Raw genomic sequence first — 19,979 nt, 5'->3', positions numbered from 1 at the left:
CTTACAGTGGTTCTAATTACAATTAATTGGCATTCCTGACTCGTCTGGGAGTCTCTGGATGAGGGGGGAGGAGCAGGAGAAGGGGGAGGCAGCTGAGTCAGGAGAGGACGGAAGGGAGGAGGCCGCCACAATGGGAGCCATTACAGAACCACAGTATGAAGTATAATGAATAACACACTGTTGGAGCCTGCAGGGCTGGAGCTCCAGCAAATCCTGGTCAGAGATGTTGTGGATGTGTGCGTAATGCATATTAGTATTGGAATTATTCCTGTTTCATGTGACTCTCCAAGTCTCTGCCAAGCTCAATATTAGTGATGCTAAATCATCACTGCACAAATTAAATATCACACAGAGATCTAATTACCTACACAGAGGAGGTTATGTGATCAGTCACAGGATTAGACCAGAACTACTGCACCAGCATGAGACCAGGACGACCGACTTAAACCAGCGCACAGACAGAAACGAACCTGGTAATAGTAGAAGTAACCAGTAGAACCAAGAGACAGAAAGGAAGAAGAAAAATAGGTCAGAATTAGTGCTTTGTTAGTGTTGTTTATGTGCTAATAAACTTCTGTATTTTAACTATTGTGAAATTCTAATGAATAGTGTGCAAAAAAAAGAGAGGAGAGGAGAGGAGACGAGAGGAGAGGAAACGAGAGGAAAGGAGAAGACACGAAAGGAGAGGAAATGAGAGGAGAGGAGAGGAAACGAGAGGAGAGGAGAGGAAACGAGAGGAGAGGAGAGGACAGGAAACAAGAGGAGAGGACAGGAAACGAGTAGAAGAGATGAGGTTGTATTGTGTGTGTAAATCTCTCCTTAACAAAGTGCATTGTGGGAGGATAAAACCAGGACTGTATTAAATGTGTTCTGCGTTATAAATCAGCTGAATGCGTCGGTTTGAAGCCGTGAGCGGTCGTCTGTCACGGTGACAGTCAGACGCCGGCCGTCAGACAGAACAGGCTCCAGGTGAGAGACATGTCCGTCCAACATACACCGATGTGGATGCTGTGTGTGTCTGTGTGCGTCTATGTGTGCGTTTCTGTGTGTGTGTATGTCTGTGTATGTATGTCTGTGTGCGTCTGTGTGTGTGTGTGCGACTGTGTGTGCATCTGTATACATCCACTATGGTAGTGTGTAAATGTTTACATGAACATGACTGTGTGCTGGTCTCATGACATATTAATGACCGGGTGGATGATGAATGAGGCTCGGTGTCATTTTCATTTTGGGTTTCATAACTCAATCAAACCTGCAGCCACAGCTGTGCATCAGACTCATCACTTCACATCCCCTCAGCAGCCACTTCCACACGTCACATCCACACACACATGAAGAGATGAAACAGCCAACAGCCCTGCACATTCACACAGAGCACACATTAAAGAAGCTCACTTGAAACTCCTCTGATTCCTCCTCTAAGCCTTTGTCAGACTTCGTTTCTCAGCATCAAACTAAAATTATTCAAATTATTACCAAAAAACCTCAGTTAAAAGAGAGGAGATGCAGAAGGAGGGGGTGAGAGGACTTTCAAGTGGTTCTCCAGTGAGGACCGAGATGCACTAAACACAGTAATAGTACATGAAAACGCAGAGTTTGCCAATCAATCAGCATTCATTAAATTGCGAGGACCATCCCATTAGACCAAAGCATTCCCCACTGTTTCAGCTCAGAGCAGATACATTCCCCATGGGGTAAATTAGTTTTACACCCCACACACTCGCAGCTGGAGAGGGAAGGTGAACGCGCACACGCAACGGTCGACATGCAAATAAATGTGTGTGTACGGACAAACTCCTACTTTGAGACCAACACAAGTCGTCGAGTAAAACAGTGACTAAAATATCCCCGAACTGATCCCTGGTCCTGATCCTAGTCCCCTGGGGTTCGTTAAGAGTCTGACTGATACTTAAAGGGGTCATATTTATCGAAACCCACTTTTATTACCTCCGCCAAGGAGGTTATGCTTTTGTTGGCGTTGGTTTGTCTGTTTGTCTGTCTGTCTGCCTGTTTGTGTGCAAGATAACTCAAAAAGTTATGGACAGATTTGGATGAAAATTTCAGGAAATGTTGATACTGGCACAAGGAACAACTGATTAAATTTTGGTGGTGATCGGGGGGGGGCACTGATCTGCCTTGGTGGAGGTCTGGGCTCTATGAGTGCTTTTCTAGAAAAGACAGCACAGACCTCCAAAACGTAAAAAAATAAATGAAAAAATTCAAACATGAAATCATTCTTTTGTGGACTAAAATATAATACAAATGATTATTTTTAACATGACAAAAGTGACATGAAATCACATTGATATTAACATGGGTCATTATTGACCCCCTTATGGAGGAGTGGCGGGTCCAGACTCTCGTACATCTAAGGGTTAAAGCTGTCCTTGCCACTATGCCAACAAACTTCTCAGAACACTGGTCTGATTCCTGTTTTGCTTTCAGAACACTGGGGTAGGAGTGTGGATACAAGGCACGATATAATAACAAATAGCTTATGAGTATTTTTGTGGGTCATTCATTAAATCCACTGACATTTATATAAGGTTTCCCATCTTCTGTCCTTCCATCCAACCCTGCAAAACCTACCCTGTGTAAGATTTTCCAGATCCATCAGTGTGCGATTGTGACTCATCTTTAATCTACTTCCTTAGTTGTCAAGGAAAACACACCTATTACTTATTTAGAAAAACATACCAAGTTAAACCAGCCTAAAAAATACAAAAACTTACTTGAAGGTTGTGTTTTTTTTTCCACTTTTGCATTTTGATCACCCTAAATCCTCCTAAATCTGTTTTACTGTGCAGCTAATTTCACTGTACTTCTATGTCTGTAACATATTGTATTTTTATGAATGAAAACTGTATATTTTGATGATATTTTTATGTATCCAGGTATGTAAAAGCCATACCTACAAACTCCACAAGCAGAACATGAGCTTTTATATTTTGTATTGTCCTTATTGAAGTTTGTTAGAAGACAGATCAATCAGCCACTATTAACGTCCAATCTGATGCTGTTTTGTGGCCAAATGGAAGTGAATCCCCCTCTACCAGATTCTAGTAGAGGGATCAATCCTATTATAGCAGCAGATTAAAGCTGATAGTGGAAAAAGACGTGGTCGTGCATAGTGTTTATATGTTTGGAACCAGAGCTGAGACGAGAAATCACTTGTACAGATATCAGAACAGGAGTGTCAAACATACAGCCCGTGGGCCAAACCTGGCCCTCCAAAGGGTTCGATCCAGCCTGAAGGCAAAGTACAAAAATGACACTGAGACATTAACAGTCAAGTATAGAAGATGATTAGAGCCACTGGGAAAAAAAATTTAAATTAAGATCCAATAAATATTTTTTTTAATTATTATTATTATTATGAGAAAAAAAATCTGAATTCTGACTTTAATCTCAGAATGTTGATGTTTTTTTCTTAGAATAATAATAAAAAAAAAAAAAATATATATATATATATATATATATATATATATAGGACCTTAATTTTATTTTATCTTTTAGAGAAAAAGTCACAATTCTGAGAAAAAAGTTAGAATTCTGAGATTAAACTCAGAATTCTGAGATTCAAGTCAGAATTTTGAGAAAAAAGTCTGAATTCTGAGAAAAAGTTTAGAATTCTGAGACTGAAGTCAGAATTCTGAGAAAAAAAGTCTGTATTGTGATTGTCTCTCTCAACTCGCCATATATTTTGTATTAGTAAGTTTTCTGTTTTGTTTTTTGTTTTGTTTTTTTATAAATTACTAGAAATTTTAGGTGACCCCATTTGACCCCGTTTCCGCTCCAAAAATTCTGTGCAATAAACAGTACAGTAAACCGTGCAATAAACCTATGGCATGATCAGCATGTGTACAGCTGTAAAAAGTGCATATATTTTTCTTGATTTGTGTTTGTCTTGATTTTGCACTTCGTTTGCTCTTGTGTGCTTTTATACTTTGCTGCTGTAAACCGAGAATTTCATCTTGTGGGACTAATAAAGGCATATCTTATCTTATCTTATCTTATCTTATCTTATCTTATCTTATCTTATCTTATCTTGAATTCCCCCCACGTGGGGTCCCGACCCCAAGGTTGAAAAACACTGTACTTCCATACTTTCTGGGACTGTCCGGTTATAAGACCTTACTGGGAAGAGATATACAAACATATACAAAATGTATTTAATGTAAACATTTTGTTTAAATATGAGACCATGTATTTGGGTAATCTATCGTTTGAGTCATGGAGCATTAAAGACAAAAAATTATTGGCTATACTGTTGGCAGCCAGTAAGAAATCAGTTACAAGGAAATGGTCAAAAGTAGAACCGCCCACCATGGATGAATGGATTGGAACTGTCTATGAGATTTATGTTATGGAGAAGATATCGTTTTCCCTCAAAGCTGAAGAAGAAACATTTTATAAAATCTGCTCTAAATGGACTGAGTACGTAAAACCAACCACATCAGATTTCATTTGATTATATTCGTGCTTTGTGTTAATCTATCTCCTTTTATGTGAAGTTATGATTGTATGAGGTGGTGCGCTCCCCTGTTCTGTGTTGTTGTATTTATGTTTCAACTAAAAATTAAGAATCCATAAAAAAAGAAATTAGAGAAGGGCAAAATGGATATAATGATCTAAAATTTTGGCATCCATCCTATTGTATTTTTATGAATGATTATGTAATTAATATATGTGACGGACATTTGCCTTTCTAATAAAAAGATCATTTCAAAAAAAAGAAAAACATTGTGCTGGTCCTGGTTAAAATTGAGCTGTATGTGACTTTGACGTCCATAAGGAGTGGAGTAGAAATACAGAGATCAGTGTGTAAAGGAGGGAAACTGGGGGGGGAATGTGAGTGTGACGATGCAAGGCTTCCATCACTGGAGCTGCTGAAACAAAGACTGACAGCAGCGAGTCAGTCCAACAGTGGCTCTTGTCCTGAATGCAATTTGTCCAGACTTATGCCAGGGCTTCTCCTAATCTCTGCTGCAAGACCCACTGCTCGGTTTTTCATCAGGAAGTATTATCTATGCCCGTGAGGAAATGAGACACATGCTGCGACGGCTGTAAAGGAAAAAAATCCCACATGACCCCTTACAACGATTCCAGACCCGGTGCACGTTTGCCTACATGCACGCACCGGAAACGCCGCTCTCCGGAGACGGCAGCGAGTCATTTTGTAGGATGTAACAGAACTAATTTTGGGAGTGAGCCTCTGTTAATGAGCAGGTCTTTGATGTGTAAATCCTCTGCTTGCAGTGCAAAGCTGATACGGTCTCCCACAATCCCGCTCAGGTGCAGCCCGGCTCCCCTCTGCATTACTTATCTTGTGTACCAAATACTGTAAGACCTCCGACAGCTAATAAACCCATATCTGAGCTGGAAACACACACCTACATGCAAGCTTAGGGAACACAAAACAGGGAGCAGAGAAGAAAAAAAAAAAAAAAATGGATGCCGTGATGCGTGGAGGTGCATCTCTTACATCTTCATACTGTATATCCCATTCCTGCTTCTATTTTTACTCCTCCGTGGAAATCAGGCATAGATGATAAAACTGTTTTTTGCAGAGTAAATGTAAGTCTTTGGTTCATTTCATCTCTCCGTTGCTTCTCTATAGAGTAATTGGATTGTGGCTGCACTGTCATGTACTCAGTGAAATGAATGCCTATTAATCAGAGGATAATTGGACACATACCCCTGATAAATGGTGCTGCTCCACTTTGACTCACGTACAAATTAGGCCATTTTCAGGGATCCATTTCTTATCTGGCTTGACTCATGCTTACATAACGTGTGAGCTAATATCGCTGGACGGAACTACAGATGCATCAAGTCGTGAGACCGTGCCAAAATGAGATTAGTTATTTTGCCGTACTTTTTTATGCGCGTATTAACGCTGCAGACCTGATCGCAGATGGCAGCAGAAACAGCCATTAAATCCAAAAAAGAAGGGAAAAAAAACTATTTAATCTGCTCTTTAAATTGTAAAATTGCCATGTTCTATCAAGAGTCAATTTGCTTTGTTGAATTTGTGAGGTTGCCAGGTTCTGTCTCTATGTTAGAGTCCTGTGGTCTGGATGCAGGAGATCAATCTGCCAATAGAAGTGGGCGGTACTGTCACTGGAGGAGAACTCAACTAATTCAATTAAAGTCCATACAGAGTCACCCAAAATAATGTATACACACATCAGGAAAAGAAAAACTTGCATAAATATTTAATTTATATAAGTACTTCTATACACATAGATACCTCTTGAAAAGTTTGATCAAATTACAATAACACTGTGTACTGTTGTATGATGTTTTCCCAACAGATGGCATTATCCTCATGAATGTAGCATCAACAAGTGACGTCTAAAACATGGTGGCGGTACAATTGTCGATTGAGACATTGTAAGACCATTTTAAAGTGGTACTTCAAATTTGACAATGTTTTTGAAGTCCAAAGACAATGGAGGCATGAGTTTGGTTCAGAACCTCCTACACGTCGGACAATTTCACAGATTCATGAAGTTCACCATACACATAAATGTCTGGAAGCCAATGGCCACCACTTTGAACACCTCTTGTAATTGTAGAGGCCAAAGGTAACTTGTATTAATCTTGTGATGTTTGAATAAATTTGGTATTGAAATATTTATGCAAGTTTTTCTTTTCCTGATGTGTGTATACATTATTTTGGCTGACTCTGTATATGACTTCTATCAGTGCTCAATAGTAATTATATTCATATCTCTAAGCATTTACATGTTATAAACCATCAAAACATGGACGTCAAGTAAAGGCAAACTTTTAATATTTCCAAAATTCGTCAAAAATTAAAAAGTCAACATTTGTCAAAACTGTGGATTAACTTTGTAGACACTGTCTAAGGGAAGCTACATAAAAATCTGGAATGAATCCAACCAGTAGTTTTGGACAAGAAGACTGTTGAAGTCAAAACATTGGTAACCTTGAGCTTGAATCTTCAAGGTCAAAGGTCATGGATCCAAATGACTGTCCATATATGACTTTGTATCAGTGCTAGTACTAACTATAGTATATACACAAGTGTAGTACTAACTATATTAATATCTTTAACCATTTCCATGTTATAAGCCTTCAAAATATAGACCATTTTAAGTAAAGGCAAATTTTTAATATTTCGAAAATTTGTACAAAAAAAAAAAAAAATCAAAATTTGTCAAAACTGTGAAAAAACTTTGTAAATGCTTTCCCAAGGAAGCTACATATAAAATTTTAAATGAATCCAACCAGTAATTTTGTCAGAGAAGATTTTTGAAGAAATGCTAGGCTAATGAGGCTAATGATGGCTAATGGCTAATGAAGATGATGACGACGACAACGGACACAGCACCTTCATAATAAGTCATGGCCTACCTAAGCTACTTAACCTGTTCTCTAAATTGCAAAAACAGAACGGACAGATTTGTTTACGTAGCCAGCGTTGCTAGCCTGTTAGTTGCAGCTAAAAACTTAGCATTGTCCACTAAAATTACATAATTAAATAATTCAGCAAAAGACCTTTAAACGATTCCACATGACATGCTACACTCTACATTTCGCACTGTAAACAATGCGAGCTGCTGTTAGCGTTGCATAATTGACAGTTTTCCCAACATTCCTCCTGCGCACACTCTTATCATTAATAACAGCCAGTTTCTCCTATATGATAATTAATGCATAATGAGATATATGCTGCGACAATGACTACCACTTGACATACAGTATATCTCGCCTGAAGGATTAAAGCAGTGTTATTACACTGTCTGTCAGTCAGGCCCGACCACCACCACAACCCTCGTTCTCCCCTCATCTGCTTCACGCTAAAAGAGTGTGAACAACTAATGAGCTTCTTTGGCCTCCAATTAATCATGCTAATGAGCCCCACCCAGGAAAGATAATCAACTGTGGGTGAAATCTGCACATAAAAGCCAATAAGGGAAGAGTTTGGAGCGTCACTTGTGAAACATGCTAGCTTCTCCTCGCTCCTAATCCTCTTCTTTTTTTTTTCTTCTGCTCTCACTTTTTATCTGCTCCTCTCTGCCCTTCAGAGCTCCTTATCGTCCTCCTTTCCACACTAGGCTCCTTCCTCTTTTCTCAATCTTCTTTTCCATTCCGGATTCTCACATCCCTCCCTGGTTTCTGCTTTTTCAACATCACTTCATCTTCTCTTCTCTTCCCCCCCCCCCACTCAATCTCATCCTTCCTGGAACTCACCAGTACTCCCTCCACTGGTCCTCCTCAAAAACGTCCTCTGGGATGGGATCAATCAGCACCAGGTCTGACACTTGCCTGGGGACAAAGAGAGGACACACACACTCTCAGATGAAGTAAGACTCATTGACTTCCCCCCCGTCCACGTTACCCTCCTGGCCGGGGCGTAATGAGCGTGAGATGGATGGCGTCATCCCGTCCGTCTCTTCATAGATTTGTCCGTCCTCAGACAGATGATCAGACATACAATAGATCCAGGGGCAATATTTCCATTTGGAAAAGTGTCACCCACCCACCACTACTTAATTTTCTCCCTTTAACAGCGGTAACATCGTGTCTGATTAAATACTAAATCTTTCATCCCTGGTACGACCACTTGTCACGTTAATCACCGTGTTGTCTCTGAGATGGCTGAGTTATAGGGGATGATGGAAATGGGGACTGGAATTTTTTTTTATTTTTTTTCAAGAGCAAATTTAAGAGAGTCTGCATCCCATATGCTGTAAAAATGTTGTACAATAAGCACTTTTCACATTTTATTAAAGAGCCAGGGCATCAGGCTACGTCTGTTAATATTCATCCAGTTTCATTTAAACAACAGCGAATAATGTTGCCTCAAAAAAAAAAAAAAAAAAAAAAAAAATTTACACATTGTTGAGTCAGTCCCCCAATGTTCTACTGCGACGAATATTCCCTCGTGTGCATTAATCAAAAGCTGAAAATAGTCCCCGCATATTGTAATACTTACTCATCATTCAGCTAAAAGTACAAAGCTGATGCAGAATTTTACCGAGCGCCTTTAAAAATGACTCTTTTGTGATGTGATTTTAAAAAACGAAAGCCCTTGGGAACAATAAATGGGCAGACGGGACACTGACAGACTGATCAGCATATGGACCTGACAGACAATACAGCTCTCACAACTGTTTTTTTTCCTACTTATTGTATTTTTATAGACTGTAATGCTTCGTAGTGTTGAAGTGTTTCATCACATCTCAGTCATAATTTATTCACGCAGCTCTTACAGGTGTGATATTGGAGTTTCAAGCCATCACCTCATATACATATATATATATATATATATATACATAGATAGATAGATAGATAGATAGATAGATAGATAGATAGATAGATAGATAGATAGATAGATAGATAGATAGATAGATAGATAGATAGATAGATAGATAGATAGATAGATAGATAGATAGATAGATAGATAGATAGATAGATAGATAGATAGATAGATAGATAGATAGATAGATAGATAGATAGATAGATAGATAGATAGATAGATAGATAGATAGATAGATAGATAGATAGATAGATAGATAGATAGATAGATAGATAGATAGATAGATAGATAGATAGATAGATAGATAGATAGATAGATAGATAGATAGATAGATAGATAGATAGATAGATAGATAGATAGATAGATAGATAGATAGATAGATAGATAGATAGATAGATAGATAGATAGATAGATAGATAGATAGATAGATAGATAGATAGATAGATAGATAGATAGATAGATAGATAGATAGATAGATAGATAGATAGACAGATAGATAGATAGATAGATAGAGTAAAAATACACTTGCAGGAGAGCAGGAAAACAACATGTATTCTGTAATTACAACTCTGAAATTAACATTATTTAAATATTCACAGACTAGTGTCATTTTAGGCGCTTTTAATTAGATCTTCAGTGGAAAAATCAATCACATATGATTATTCAGGAATATTCTGAGAAACATTTGGATCTTACACAGATTACAAAACTGTAATTCAGAGACTAATACAAATCCCTCAGTAGCAAATATTGTAAATGTAAAGACTCCTTTCAGGAATGCTATAAAATGTGAAATTATTCTCAAACTCAAGTGGATATAAATTATCATTATATGAATGGATTGGAAATATCATCTCATTCTGCTTTTAATACTATAAAACTATGTAAGTGTTGTGCTTCACACTGTCTGTTATGAACCAGGCTAATATAAAATAAATATGATGGCAATAATAAGAAGTAAAACAAGAACAAAAGTAAGAACAAGAAGATTAAGAACAAAAACAATGACAACAAAAAGAACAAGAAGATCTTCTCCTCTACTCTCATACAAATATTTGGAATCTCCACAACACAAATATTGTTTTCTTGTTCTGTTCAAAACATTGTGATCACATTTGAATCACAAATCCTGCTGGCAGCTGTGACCCTGGAACTGGAACTCAGGTTTCTGACAACAGAGAAATTGTTTTCTCTGCATTTATGGACTAAAAACTATTTTAGCTGATTTTCTGGCAATTTGAACTGAAACTATCTGCCACATATGAATGTAAAACACATTCCTTATTAATACACAGTATGAAAAGAAGAAAACAGGCAAGATTAAGAATTTGTTGGGCAAGAAAGGTCTCTGGAGGAATAATCTGAATTTTGAAATTTAGGCTTTTTTCACAGTTTTCTGAAAAATAAAACCTTGATTAATCCAATTAATTTGATATATTGTTCTGACCTTCATTAACCCATAAAGACCCAAGCATCCACCAGTGACCAAACTCATCTACTGACCTAAACTGTTTAATACCTGTTGATCCATTAATCCCAGCAGTCCATGTAAATAACTGGTGTAAAATACAGTTTATCATCTTTTCATGGTCATCAGATATGACGCATTTGGACGTTCAGAGGCTCCGTAGTGAATGTGGAAACACAGTCATCGTCTACAACAGGGGTTCCCAAATTGGGGTACGCATACCCCCAGGGGTATTTGGAAGAAGCCAAGGGGGTACGTACATTTTTTTTGGGAAAATACATTAAATAAGTCATCATGTATCGAATACAAAATAAAAACAGAGAATTAATGCTGAAACATAAAACGCAATAAATACATTCATATAATAGGTTTATTGTCAATCATCTTGTTTACGCTTTGGTAACATTTTAAGAACATTTCTATTTTAGATTATTCAAAATGAGTTTATCTGAGTAGATAAGGAATTATTTTGTGTTGATGAAAGGTTTACTAATTAATTAATGACCAATTTATTTATTTTTCTTATCAATGAAAGAGGGCACTTTTCAGTTTCTATTTTGCACACAAAATTTGCTTTAAAAAATGTGTCATTTTTTATATATTACAGTTAAGTATATGTTGCTTGTTTACAAAGTTTGGCACAGGAACAAATTTTGCCAATTTTTTTTCAATCAAAAATGCTGAAGCGAGAGTTGGGGGTACTTGGCTAAAAAAGAGGACATTTCAGGGAAGATTGAGAACCACTAGTCTACAACACTGATTCATCAGTAAAAAAAAAAAAAAAACATGGAGTTTGATAAATGACAGTGGAAGGAGACGCTTGGTTTATGTTCGGTTAATAACATATTTTACTGAAAAGGTCACTTTTTCTTCAGTCTTCTCTGTTTCTGATATAATAACCCTCAATTTTAATCTGAGCTTTTATGAATATCTACATGATCAGTGAATGAAATACAGGAAAATACATGATTTACACAAAAAATGCTAAATACAGAGGATAATATTATAATAAACAGTGATAAATCACTTACTAAAGGTTAAAAATAGAGAAAAAATCATTTGGGAACTGCCACAAAAGTCGCACTGGGTCTTTATGGGTTAAAAATGTAACTGAATCTACAGGTTTGGTACTGAAATCTTTAAATCATCCATTTCACTGACCATTCAGTCTCATAATGACTCGTACACTTTTCTTCTGATTTACTTACACGTCATGAATGTGGCTGTAGAACCTGGCGTTGAGCGCGCCCAGCTCAGACCCGACCAGGATGAAGGGTTTGGCTACGTCCGTCGCCTGCAGGAGTCGGTGCAGATCATCCACCATCCTGCGAGACAACAACACTCATCTGTCACCGCGCAAAAACCAGGACACACAGTAAACTGGGCCAGGTTTATTTATTCAGCGACGAGGGCCCAGGACTCGTGACATGAAAGATGAATACGACAGGCCATCATTAATCTCATTAATCTCTAATCTCCTCATTAACAGGTTTATTAAGAACCTACTGAAGAGTCATAATTAAGAAAGAACAATAATGTAAGGACAGAAGAAGAAATGAGATCCTAAAATTAAAATGAACAACGTCAAAAAGTGAATGAAAGTTAAGGTCACCAGTATTTTTCAATTTAATCTCTTTCTGGGTACAATAGCACACATGTCCCAGAATAAACAACCCGGCTGAAACACAAATGACAAGATAAAGGAGGGGGGCTGCTGGCTGCTTTCCATTGCAAAACACCACAGGAAAAACAATCACCAGCAAACTTCTATCATCAGAGGGAGCATCATCATTACATGAGATGCAGCAGCTCCTCTCCAAGAGCCATCTGTTGTCCTGGGTTTGTTGTGCTAATAAATCAAACCTGAGGTGGCACGCTGAAATGAAGAGATTTCATAAGACTCGCGGGGTTAAGGTTAGGTAGTCATCAAACTCCTTGAGATATTGAATTCTGGGAAATTGATTGCCTGCATCTGAAATGTGCGACCGCCAGCTTTCTGGGCCAGATGCCAAGGTAAACTAGACTGCTGACCGTTGGCGAAGCATGTCCGCTCATCCTCTAGGCAGATTTAAGGCTCGACAAAAGTGTTACGATGTCAAAGACGGGAAGATTACAGCCCGACCCCACTGCAGTGTGATGGGGTGGGGGGGTGGGGGCGCAAAAGGGTCTATCTGGGAAACCGCAGAGGACGAGGAGCACTACTCCGAGGATATTTAATGTATATTATATGGACAAAAGTATGTGGACATGTTGAATTCAGGTGTTTCTTTTTTAACAGGGGTCTGGGATACAAAAGAATAATGACAAATATCAGTACATAGTATTATATAGGGATAAATATCATTGCATCAGTTAGTTTTATTCAAGAAATATTGATGTTTCTATGTCAAATCAGCATAAAAAGGACATCTTACAGTTGTAGCCATGATGTGTCCCAATATTTTTGTCCATATAGTTTATAAACATCAATACATGCATTGGTTAGTTTTGTTTAAATTTTAATCTTTGCTTATATGCTATAATTTTTCTGATTTTTTTTTCTCTCCATGACTACGATTTTAGTCTCATTTAGGACATCTTAGAGCTGTAGCCATGATGTGTCCCAATATTTTTGTCTATATAGCTTATAAATATTAACATTTCCTTAAAGGTTTCCTTAACTTGGAATAATAATCATTTTCTACCATAACTAACCTTCTACTTTCTTCGTTTCTCACTTAAGAAGAAAAACCTCCCATTAAACTTTAAGGAAATATTGATGTTTATAAACTATCTGGACAAAAGTATTGGGACATATAATGGCTAGAGATGTAAGATGTCTTGTTCATGCTAAATTTCAGATATAAACATCAATATTTCCTTAAAGTTTAATGGGAGATTTTTCTTCCTCAGTGAGATGTGAAGAAAGTACATCGTTAGTTGTGGTTAAAAAAAAAGAAAAAATATCATTTACAGTCAGAGCATGAAAAATGTTTCAGAAACTTAGAGGCAGAACATTCAAAATCATAGTCATGGATAAAAAAGAAATTATTGTTGAGAGAAATTAAGTAAAAACCCTTTCTGAGGCATTTTGGAAGCAAAGATAACATTTGAATCAAAACTAACTGATGCAATGCACTGATATTTATCCCAATATAAAACTATATTATAACATTTGTCATTACTGTTTTGTATATCCCAGACCCCTGTTAGAAAAGAAACACTGGAATTCAACGTGTCCAAATACTTTTGTCCATACAGAGTATGAAACAAATAAAGCAAAGGTGAATTTGAGACACACAAAACGCAACAGTGTATTCAGGATTTTCTGTCATCATCTTCATATTACTTTCTACAGTGAGAGAATTTGATGTGTCTTCTCTGCAGTGTGTCACTGTACAAAGTAATAACAGCCATTTTTCACTATATTTGTGTATTTGTTTATATAGTACAAGGATTAGATCAATTAAAAAATACCCATCACATTAATCAGTAAAAATTATCATTGGCCACAGCTCTGGAGAGAACTATTTTTGTTCAATTAGGTGCCCACATAAGAAAAATAACTGCACTAAATGCTAAATAGACAGTTATTTATGATCTAAATCAGTGAATTGCAATAGATATCAATCAATCAAACTTTATTTATATAGCACTTTTCATGCAAACAGAGTGCAACACAAAGTACTTCACACAATAATAACAATAAAACACACACACACATAAAGAAAGACTTTGTGGTGGTAAAGACTAAAGTAAGAACAACCTTCAAAAAAATGACAGGGGCTGAGGAAGCACAAGCATTAGTGAGGAAACACCTAGGGCAGGATAAAAACTCAAAATAGAGAGGAATTTAAATCAACCAATAAGTAAATAAATAAGTTAAAATGAGATAAATTAAAATAAATAACAAAATAGAAGACTATACCAGCTAGAAAACAGATTAATAAAGTAAATGAATAGATAAATACATAATTGTAATAAACATAAAAAATAAACATGGAGATAAGGTTTAATTAAAAGGCACACTTGATCTCTTTATGAAAAACTGGTGAAAATGTCTGACATTCAAGGACAAATGTATCTATTAAGGGACCTTAAAATATTCGCCAACACAGGCTGTTCTTTTCATTTGTGTGTTTTTCTGTTCTTTCGTTTATTTTCCTGCTCCTCAACCTGAGCAGATTAGATTGTACTGATAAAAATGAGAAATAAATTTTAAAAACTTGTAAACAAAATAAATAAATAAACTTTTTTTTTTTTTTTTTTTAAAGCCAGACTAAAAAGGTAGGTCTTGAGTTTGCTTCTTTTTTTTTTTTAAATCTCTCACTCACCACTGCATTCTCTTTGACTTAGTGGGCTGGACATCATTAACCATCCATAGACAAAAACACTGGTTTATGTTTATCTATAAAACTCTGGTGGGTAAACTCCCAAAATACCTCAGTAATCTTCTTTCTGTTAGCTCTAGTAGTTTCCATTCACGTTCCTCCATGTTTTTGCTTTTGACTGTTTCCCGAGTTCTGACAGACTTTGAAAAAACACCATTTTCCTACCATGCACCATGGTCGTGGAATAATCTTCAAAAAACTGTAAAACTACATACATTCATTTCTGTTAATGATTTTAAAAGTATCATGGGGAATGCAGTGAACGAGGAATGTCACTGTTTTTCTTGATGCCATTAGGGTTGAATAGTTGTTATTGTGTTTTATAGTTCATTGTGTATCATGTATGTGTTTTATGTTGTTTGGACTATGTATGGCTGCTACCTTGGCCAGGTCTCCCTTGCAAAAGAGATTCCTAATCACAATGAGACTTCCTGGTTAAATAAAGGTTAAAAAAAAAAAAACATCAACCACATCTGTGGCCTTCAGGTCAATGACACAGTCCCAATCCTGGTTTCCTACTATAGCCTTGTGTCCTTAAACTGGCACAAACATCACAGAGGTCACCACGGAAACTAAAACAGCTATTAAAGATGTATTATAAACCTGGCCCGGGTCACCTGTAAAAGCTCCACAGCAGATTCAGGTCCTCATCCATATATACCTGTGTTGCATACAGATGCAACAGCTCCAGCGCTGTAAAGTGAGCTGCATCTCATTTAAGATTCTCCACTAATTCACTTTGCAAAGTCAGCAACAGCAGGAAAATGAGACAGATGGCCCTGTAGGTGTAAAACAGCCCACTCCTGCGTTCTGGAAACATTTCAGGGCAACTCCGAGCAGTGACATTATGTTTATAATGTAGACTTTGTGTAAAGCAGCGGTGTACGTGACAAAAGGAGGTGAAAACATGGATATTCTGTGTCAGAGGGATTTAAAACTTCAGAGGAAGCTCACCGTCCTGTCGTTGACATCCCCCAAGCTCTTTCAGTTCCTGTGGTTTCATTCTGCATCATCCGTTTGCTGAAGCCCAGTCCCATTCTGTCATAGGTGCAAACCTGCATATGTGACAAAAAAAAAAAGACACCATGGTTTTTAAATAACATCATGCTCTAAAAAATAACTCAATCCTGGATACAAACTATAATATGCAAGATGGCAGAGTGGCAGAAAATCGCCCTTTCTCCAGCAGTGCACTGTAAGTTTGTTTTTGTTGCTGCTGCTGTGATTTAGCTCTGTGCGTCAGATGTAACTAGGCCCTTCCCAAACAAGTCTGTGACCTCATTTGGTCTGCATTTCAGACAAACGACAAGGGGCAGCCTGTCAGCCCCAACTTTCTGCTATGCTGAGCCCTTGTTGAGGAAAGAGGATGTGGCAGAGCTACTGCAACGAATGTCCCTACTGGCCCCTGACAACAAACACCACCACATTAGTAGGAGCTGCTTCCAGGGTACGATAACCACAGTGGATTTATCTGGTCAAAGACAAAAACCAGTATAAACATGCCAAGTCATCCTCTATACTGCGCATTATTACAAACATTGCACTATTGTCATATCTGGTACCGTTCTGAACCATTATTCACCTCATAACTGTTACTGTATTGCACTACCACTGCCACTGTAAATAGACTGATGTACACATTTTATATTCTATTATATTTATTCTTTATACCTCTTATTACCTCCGCCAAGGAGGTTATGTTTTTGACAGGGTTTGTTTGTTTGTTTGTTTGTTTGTTAGTTTATTTGTTTGTTAGCTAGATAACTCAAAAAGTTATGGATGGATTTTCATGAAATTTTCAGGAAATGTTGATACTGGCACAAGGAACAAATGATAAAATTTTGGTGGTGATTGGGGGGGGGGGCAGATCCACCTTGGCGGAGGTCTGCGCTCACCGAGTGCTTTTCTAGTTTATTCTTGTTCTATTTTTTTAATAACAAGGTGAGCGAGAAACGGCATCTCAATTCTCTGTATGTCCTGTGCATCTAGTGACTTGACAATAAAAAATCTTTGAATCTTTGATAGTGATGTAGTTCTCAAGACCAGTTTTTTGTGGTCTCGGTCTTGTCACAGTCTCAACTCATTTGGTCTCTGTCTTGTCTTGGTCTCGGACATAGCGGTCTCAATGGGATTTGTACAAAAACCACATCATCACAGAACAGTCATTATTGATTATGCACCCTCTTCAAATGCAACCAGTCAGATGCATCTATTTTAAACAGCAATGTCTACTGCCACAGTACTGTGGCACAAAATATCAGTTTGACTATTGCCACACACCAATCAAATGCTAGCATTTGTACTAGAGCCAATCATGGATACTGTTACATGAACTCATTAGCCTCCTGTTGCCACAGTACTGTGGTGATATACTGTATGGTGTATATTTCAGTGCATTCTTCTGTGCATTTTGCTACTGCAGTACTGTGGCAATTGATGGAAGAAATGACAAATTGGTGATAGTATATAGTATAGAATAGGAATTATTGTTCCAAATACTCTATATGTTGTTTTATGGTGTTCTTTCCTCTGGAGGCTGGAGAAGGTGGGCGGAGCTACATGTTAGATGCAGCAGTACGCAGTGTGATTTCAGTTCTGTGTCAGTTCAGTGTATTAAGTGTTGTGGTCCTGTGGAATTCTGCACTCTGAACAATGTCCCAGTGGCTGATCTATATCAGTGTTGAATTTACCTACCAGTAAGTACCCCCTGGGTGTCTTCCAAATACCCCTGGGGGTATGCGTAACCCACTTTGGGAACCCCAGTGTTAAGCCCATTGTTTTAACAGAAAAATTTAATTTATAAACGTATGTAATACAGACAGATGACAAAAACAGAACAAAGTGATGGGGGTGGTCCTACCCAAGATGACAACACCCCCATCTATAGAGCATGAAGGCTCACTAAATGGTTTGAGGAGTATAAAATAATGTGGATTAATATGCTATGGTCTTCACAGTCACCTCATGACCAAAAAAAAGGATGATATCATTTGGAGGACACGTGTTTATCCCCCCCAGTGAAGTTCACAGAGTAAGACATTTTATGTGGATTTTTCTTTTAATTCAGTCACCTGTCTGTACATATCAGGATTCATGTGTCAATATCTTACCTTTGTTAGCGTGGCAACACTCTCCTGGACATAGAGCCAAATGTCTGAGGACATTCCAGTTGGTGCATCTAATATAACTACAGAAAAAAGGACTGGTTAGGTTAAGGTCAATTTCAGTTAGAGTTTTATATTTGTACGGTAGCGCATAGAGATAGACCATACTTAAGAATTTCAAACAAAACCATCTAATACAGGCTGTTACAATGCAGGAAATATTTTTATTACCAACTGGTTTTCCTTGTCCTTTGCAGTAAAGATGCATCTTCTGACCCAAACCAACATCAACCATCTGGCCATCTTGATTTTAAGAGGAAACCGAATACAAACAATAATGACACTTAGCAAAAGAAAGTAATTTCACAGGAAAATCTGCTCATACTTGTCATACAGGCTGTTTATTTAACCCTTTAACTTAACATAAAAATCATGAATTTGCCCTAAAAATTCAACTATGGCTTTGCATAAATTGAGTTAAAGTACCTTCAGGGATGAGCATCTGTCCCTCTCTCTGAAGTGAAGCATAGTTGAGAAATGGAGGAATGAAGATGATTAAAAGGAGACACTTTCCAATGTTTATGAGCACAGAACCATAAGAGAGTCTGCTTTTAGCTTCAGCTTGGCCTTGTGGTCGCTGATCCTGATCCTGGTTTAAGAAAAGAAAGTGACATCAGAAGCATGAACAACTAGATAGATACTTTATTGAGCTTTACAGGAAATTATTTGGTTATGAGAGCAGTAAAAACAAAAAAACATAGGCCCATCCCAACAGGCAACCAACATTAGAGACACAAGGGAAGAAGTAATAACAAAAAAAGAGTAAACGATGTATGAAATATATAATATGTACTGTATAAGTAAGTAAAAAAAAAAAAAAAAAAAAGATAGCCTACTAATCTGACAATTATCCATGTGTGTAATCAGGAATGATATGACATTTGAAACAATAAATGTGTTTTGAAGTTTAGGTGGAAGTGAGACACAGTCAAATGATATTATTTTATATTATTTCATTATTTGTTGGACGTGTTTCGAACTTAAGCGTTATATCCAAGTTAAAGTAGGAGCAGGTTTGAGTCTAAATACCTGTAAATAGCAAAAATAGGAAAAGGGATTGGCTAGTTTTATTCCTGTCCAAAAAACAACAGGCAACGTGACAGTATTCTGCTCTATGCAAATGCCATAACGTTACTTCTGTTTCTGATTGACGGTAATGAGACCCATGCAGCAGATGTGAAGGCTGCTGAACAGCTACCTGTCATCTAATGCTACATAAAGTTAGCAGAGAGCTAACTATCACATGTAGCGGATATCGTTAACGCCAAGTTACCTTTTTATCAGCATCGCCTTGTTCTTTGCTTGTTGCTGGGGCTTCGGTTCTTCTTCGCATTTTGCACTACAGTAATGACGGGTTCATTTAAAATATTCATTCAAAAACAACTCTCAAAGTGTTCTCAATGAATGAACAGCAGCCACTTCCGGGTGTCCGTACAGGAGCCGATAAGGGACAAACGTCCGTGATGCGTTGCGGTGCAGCAAATAATAATACCCCAAAAAAAACTAAATAAAACACATTCATGGTCTTTAACTGGCACGTATTCACACAGAACACATTTGACTGTACAGAGTATAGAAATTATGTTAAAATGTGACTATAATGTCACCAAGTAATTTCTAATATTTTCTCAAATTTTTACCAATTGGTTAAACTCTTTTGGAAATTATTTTATGACCTCAGTTTC

The 19,979-nt window shown here is 37.3% G+C and overlaps 1 protein-coding gene across 2 annotated transcripts in view; it reads right to left on the bottom strand.

Moving 5' to 3' along the window:
• LOC115435885 (uncharacterized) overlaps positions 1–19,719 on the bottom strand; it is a 39,927-nt gene extending 20,208 nt beyond the window's left edge. The window contains exons 1-7 of one of the 2 annotated variants that reach the window (XM_030158495.1): positions 19,568–19,719; positions 18,721–18,883; positions 18,466–18,537; positions 18,241–18,317; positions 16,085–16,185; positions 11,969–12,085; positions 8,224–8,298 (exon numbers count right to left, since the gene is read on the bottom strand). In XM_030158495.1, coding sequence (XP_030014355.1) covers positions 8,224–8,298; positions 11,969–12,085; positions 16,085–16,185; positions 18,241–18,317; positions 18,466–18,537; positions 18,721–18,883; positions 19,568–19,627 — 665 coding nt within the window. In that variant the 5' untranslated portion in view covers positions 19,628–19,719. The remainder of the gene's footprint in view (positions 1–8,223; positions 8,299–11,968; positions 12,086–16,084; positions 16,186–18,240; positions 18,318–18,465; positions 18,538–18,720; positions 18,884–19,567) is intronic. The other variant, XM_030158496.1, reaches the window with a different exon arrangement.
• Positions 19,720–19,979: the final 260 nt, after the last annotated feature.

The sequence above is a fragment of the Sphaeramia orbicularis genome, chromosome 16 (genome assembly GCF_902148855.1).
Source record: "Sphaeramia orbicularis chromosome 16, fSphaOr1.1, whole genome shotgun sequence".
Classification (NCBI taxonomy): domain Eukaryota; kingdom Metazoa; phylum Chordata; class Actinopteri; order Kurtiformes; family Apogonidae; genus Sphaeramia; species Sphaeramia orbicularis.
This window is presented reverse-complemented; position numbering and strand designations above follow the sequence as displayed.